At 39.5% G+C, this 5,944-nt stretch overlaps 1 protein-coding gene across 4 annotated transcripts in view; it reads right to left on the bottom strand.

Moving 5' to 3' along the window:
- Window positions 1-5,935, bottom strand: part of ICE2 (interactor of little elongation complex ELL subunit 2) — a 59,853-nt gene extending 53,918 nt beyond the window's left edge. The window contains exons 1-3 of one of the 4 annotated variants that reach the window (XM_014535502.1): window positions 5,289-5,935; window positions 5,036-5,163; window positions 2,157-2,261 (exon numbers count right to left, since the gene is read on the bottom strand). In XM_014535502.1, coding sequence (XP_014390988.1) covers window positions 2,157-2,261; window positions 5,036-5,076 — 146 coding nt within the window. In that variant the 5' untranslated portion in view covers window positions 5,077-5,163; window positions 5,289-5,935. Of the gene's footprint in view, window positions 1-2,156; window positions 2,262-5,035; window positions 5,164-5,288 lie in introns of those variants that run through there. The other 3 variants (XM_005861110.2, XM_014535503.1, XM_014535504.1) reach the window with 3 other exon arrangements.
- Between the last annotated feature and the right edge of the window lie 9 nt (window positions 5,936-5,944).

Genomic DNA, 5,944 nt, shown 5'->3' with positions numbered 1-5,944 from the left:
ATCTGTAATACTTTCAACAATAAAGATAAATTTTAAAAAAATAGTTATCCCTAAGAAACGGTACAGTTGAATAACAGAAATAGCTTTAAAAAAACAGCCATAGATGCACATTCATAAGGGATCTATGGTCTTACCTGTCTATAGCTGATATTAGCAAATACATAATTATGCAGTTTGGAAAGAAGAATACTGCTTCTGAAATTGCCTTTTTAAAAACATTTTCTTTTCAACTGTCTCTTTTTTTTTCAACTGTCTCTTTAATATAATTTTTGCTTGCTTTTAACGTGAACCTATGTATTAATTTGATGGAATAAAAAAGTACTTGTTTCTTTAATGCTTCTTTTTAATGGCAATCTGGCAATTATGTATCAAAAAAAAAACACACATGCATACCTACATCTTACAGAAATTTATCCTAGTTCTTATACCAGCACATGAATAAAAAGGATGCTCACTGTTTGCTATGGAGATGACCTAAATGAGTATCAACGGTGTTAATTAACTGATTCCACAGACATATCCTCAAAGGTTCAAATTCAAAAGGTTGGGTTGAGAGTGCAAAATCAGTCTTTTTTAAAAGCTCCACAATCTGATGAGCCAGCATGGTAAGCCTGACAATGAAGATGGCAAAAGAGACTGAGAAATACCACAGTCACCAGAAATCTAAGAGTGAGATATCTCTGTAGTCAATAGCTCCTAGATCTTGAGAGAAACAATCTTAGACTAAAGACAGTAAAATCCAGATTAGAGTGTGATGTTCATTGAAAGCAAGTCCAGTGAGCTTGCTTTCACTGGACTGAAGGAAAGGAGTTTTTTTATACTGTTTTTAAAACCCATTCTCCCAGTATGTCTTTTGATTGGAGAGTTTAATTCATTTAAAGTAATTATTGATAGGGAAGGACTTACTATTGCCTTGTCTGTTGTTTTCTGCATTGTGTCATACAGTAGTATTTTTGTCCCCTATTTCTTCCTTGTATATTGCAAGTATATACAAGTCTTTAAAGGAGTCTAAGTATAAATGAGCAAAGAAATAAAAAAGTAACTAGAAGGGAATCTGGAGTCCAGGGATTAGTGACAGAAAAACTTGAGCACTTTGAAATACAGGAATACCTTGCAAATTATTGTGGGTTGCATTCCAGACTCCTGCAATAAAGTAAGTTTTGAAATAAAGTGAAATGTAACTTTTTTGCAGGTATTGGTCTTGACTTCAATTTGTAATAACACACACCTGTGAGGTTCAGTATAATGAGGCAGGCCTGCACTGACAAGAGAAAACAAAGGCATAGAAGTAAGAGGGGATGCTAACTGACAGAAAGGGTACTGAGAAGGCAGGGAAAGATGGGGTTCCTATTGGATGAAGAGGCTGGAAATAATACTTCCTCCACTGCAAAAGGCATGGTCAAAGGATGAAAATACATGGGGAGCTTACTAATTCCTTTTTGGCATATTTACTCCTTTCTAGTAAACCTGATTATTTGGTTTCAGGATCCATCCACAAACAGTAGAAACAACTGATCACAAAGGAAAGAACTGTTAGAGGCAGGTAAGCAGTGAGAAGGGAAAATTATCACTTAATGGGCATTTCATACCAGAGAGTGAAAAAAAATCTCTGGCATTTTGGCAGTATCTATTAAAATATAAAATGTATATACCCTCTGGCCAAACAATGAAATTTACATGAATTTATCTCAGAAATAATTACAAAAAGTTCATCAATGTATTGTTTATAACTTCAAAAAAAGAGGAACACAACATTTTGCAATATAAAACTAGCTAAATGAATTAAAAAGTACACTTTTATAATATATAATATACAACCATCAAGAAGATTGAGCTACATATGCAGGGGCATAGAAAGATCCAGGAAATATTATTTTAAATGAAAAAACAAACTATAAAATATAGTATTTATGGTATTACATAGTATTTATAATGTGACCCTATTTTTGTTTTAATACATATTTATCTGTTCATGGGTGGGGAAAGGGCTGAAAGATATATACTAAAGAGTGGTCACTGGGTTCTTCTGTTTTCTAATTTTTACATTTCTGCAATTTGAATTTTTAGTAGTGGATACAGACAGATATAAAACTTCAACTATCAGAAAAATAACAACCAAATATGGAAATAGTTAACCAAATAAATAAACATATTACCTGTTAGATAAATTACATAGTTCTTTCAAACTTGGAGCCATGGAATGATCTTTATAATTTTCTCGAGAGAAAAATGTCTTAAGGCCATTTTTTGAGGCGACATCCCTGTGAAGCAAAGTAATTGTATTTGACAATTCAAAATCTCAAGCTAGAGTAAGCAGCATAATGGTACAATTGTAATTTATAACTACATGCCCTCTACACCCCCTTTCCTAGACAGTCATCTCTTCATAGTTTTAATTTTATGTACCAGATGTATGAGTTCAGATGTTTTCCTTCTTAGATAGCTTTTACCCTAGGCCTATTCTGAAATTCTCCAGTTCCAACAACAGGCCTTGCTTTTCCTTTAGTATCCAATTAAATATATGTCAGCGATAACTAGAGAGTTAAAAATAGAACAGATTATAAGTACAATAAAAGGTCTGTCAGAGGCAGGTCTCACCTCTGGCTCTGGGCATAACATTTTGTTTGGTTACTGACAGAAAATGCTTCTCTATTTATTTTTGTTTCATGCACTATTATGTGAGGCCACAAGACACTAAAAAGACAGCATATCCTCCCATTTTCATTAACCTGGCAAATGTGATAAATGGAGTGTTTGTACTAAAACCACTTCTAAGGTCATATGTGATTTTTCATAACATAAATAATTTAGAGACTAGTATTTTATAGTCAATGCTTTCCATATAGTAACATCCAATAAATGCTGGTTGGATGAAGGAATTAAAAAACTAAAAACACTGAGAACCATTAACTTGGGAGGACAAGATTAGTAGGATTCTGTGGACAAGGATAGTTCAAGGGCTTCAATACTGTGCAAAGGCTCTAAATCACATTGGGTTTCACAATGTCAATGGTATAGTATAAGAGCATCCGTGCTGCTTCTGAACATACACTTTATGGCAAGGAGCACAAACGTGTATACCAAGCATGTCAAACTCAAAGGCTAACACGGGCCAAATAAACAAGGTTTAAGTTTATGTGGGCTGCAAAAAAACAAGAGCTTCAATTTTCATAGAAATGTAGGTTTTATTTCGATAGAGACATGATGAATACAAAGAGCTGAAATAAATGAGTAATCATTAACATAAAATAATAGGACATTTTAATAAAAAAATTAATATTTTTTCTTAAACATTAACTTACCAGACACTGAATAACTGCACAAATAAGCATAACGCAAATAAACCTATTTTTCTTGTTCTCTGAAAGCGAAATATTTCCTGTTGCGCACAGCAAACAAGTCAGTCCAAGACTAATGACGTGGCAATGGGCTGCTAAGATATTTGCTGCTAGTATTAGTGGGGAGAAATGGTGCACCTGCACGTAAGGTGCATAAGGAAAATTAATGCAATACGATTATAGTAATCAGTCCTTAGCGAATGTTGTAGTTCATTATTAATAACTAGAGGCCTGGTGCATGAAATTTGTGCAGGGGAGGGGGTGGTCCCTCAGCCCGACCTGAACCCTCTCCAATCTGGGACCCCTCAGGGGATGTCCGACTGCTGGTTTAGGCCTGATCCCAGGCATCGGACATCCCTCTTACAATCCAGGACCGCTGGCTCCTAACCGCTCACCTGCCTGCCTGCCTGATCGCCCCTAACCTCTCTGCCTGCCTGCCTGATCACCCCTAACTGCCTCTGCCTGCCGGCCTGATTGCCCCTTAACATTTCTGCCTCGGCCTCCACCACAGTGGCTTTGTCTGGATGGATGTCCAGAAGATGTCAGGTCTAATTAGCACATTACCCTTTTATTAGTATAGATTATGTATATTAGTATAGATTATGTATAACAGGATATTGTAAAAATTAAGTTATGAAATTTTTATTAAAATGTTTCTTACATATGTTATATTGGCTGGGCCACAAAAATATTTGTTGGGGGCCACGGGCTGCGAGTTTGACATGCTTGGTGTATACCTCTAATTGAATGGCAACTTCTGGCTGGCCCATTTCCAAAATGAAAAATTCTAGCATATTTGCACCATACTCATTTCTTACTGTTTTTAAAGGCATTTATCCAAAAAACTACAATTGAAGTATAAATGGTAAAATGAGAATGTCTTACTTGCTATATGCACCAATGTGGTTCTTATGACTTATTATGGTACTGTATATTTGCCATCTCATTACATTTTAAGGCTTTTGCATATCATACAAAAACAAAGTCATGGGGCTCAGGGATCGACTGTGAGCTCTTTGGGGGAAGGGAACATTGTTTGCATTAAGTAAATACTTATTGAACACGTACTGAATGCATCTTCTTTAAATCATGTACTATTTTAGTTATCTTTATAGTGTCTCGTAACTTTCATATTCTCCTTGGCTAGCAAACTGTAGATGCTCAGTAAACGTGCGCTAAATTAACCTAAAGCCACACGAGTATTAGTTAGGTCTCTGCAAAGCCACTTATGTTACTTAACTGAGTCCTCTATTTGTGAAGTTCTCATACACTTCTAAAACAGTCTATGCATTTACATGAGCACTTGATACAGATTCCAACATAACAAAAAGAAGCCTGTCTATTCTTAAAGGGGGGGTCTTTTTCCTACTTGTACAGCAGTGGGCAAGGTCCTTGGACACAAGAAAATTCCAGCATCTCTCCTTCACTAACAGAGCGTCAATAAGAACCTGATGGAATTACACTTGGTAGCGATCTGAGTGCTGAACTGTCACTTTCGGAGAGGAAGTGCAGTCAGCTATACCGCAAACGTGCTCAGTATGTGCAGAAGAGGATGGGATAGATTCTGAGCCACTGAACTTCTACTTTCTTTCTGTTTCCTCCAAAGCTCTGCAGGTCAAAAACCCCGCCTTTCCTAATCTAACCTAGTCCCACGTTCATTCATTCTCTTTAGGTGATTACAAACAGAGGCAACTCACCAATTCAGCCTCGGTTCACTCAGGGCCGTTACGGAGCTCATGTTCCTAGACTTCTGCGTCACTCCAGCTCACGGTTCTGCTGCCTGGTCGTGCAGGCTCCAGCAGAGGCAGGATTTCTCCAGAATCACCTGAGGAAAAACAAAAAGGTCAGCACTGAAAGCAGGTGACTGGGGAGACCAGGTGCTGTTAACCCTGCTCCTAACACCTGTCCTAAAACCGACAGGACCCCGGAAACAGAATGCAGCGGACAGACCAATGCTCGCCAGGTTCTTGCGGTAGAACTGCAACGACGCTGCAGTCCTTCTCCATTTAACTTGTTCCAGGAACGGCACTCTCGGAGCCCAAACAGAATGGCGTTCTCATGGCTTACAGCCCGCATCACTGCATGGCGGGGAGCCGTAGGTCTCGGCGCTCCCTCGGCCCCCAGTTGCCAAAAGAAATCTGGCTTCGGGTTTCCCAATCATGCCCTGCTATGGGTCATCTCGGCAAGCAATGCAGGACAAAGACAACAACAAAAAGGCCTGGTTATCAACAATCTTTCCAAGAGAACCTCATTGCTGAGGAGACTGAGGTCCAGGCACCTCAGGTGACATTTCACAGGGTCCCTTTGGGGAATCACCAGGACCGCACGTCGGGCTGGGCCACTCCGTGCTCGATACCTCTAGGCGGACCGAGCGGGTGTGGACGAGAAACTTACAAACGGAGGAGGCGGTCCCTGGGCACCGGGCAGGCCTCACCGGCTCCCACGGAACCCACCTCTCACATCTCGACCCGGCGCGAGGCAGGGAGAGAGAGCCAGTGCGGGCAAAAGGAATGGCTGCGGGAAAGGGGACTAAAGGACTTCGACGAGAAACTAGGTCTCAGGAGGGCGGGCCAGGGGGAGCCTGAGCCGGGCCTGCGCCGCGCCAG

Source organism: Myotis brandtii, unplaced genomic scaffold (genome assembly GCF_000412655.1).
Source record: "Myotis brandtii unplaced genomic scaffold, ASM41265v1 scaffold144, whole genome shotgun sequence".
Classification (NCBI taxonomy): Eukaryota; Metazoa; Chordata; class Mammalia; order Chiroptera; family Vespertilionidae; genus Myotis; species Myotis brandtii.
Note: the sequence above shows the minus strand (reverse complement) of the source record. Positions and strands in the feature narration are given on the sequence as shown.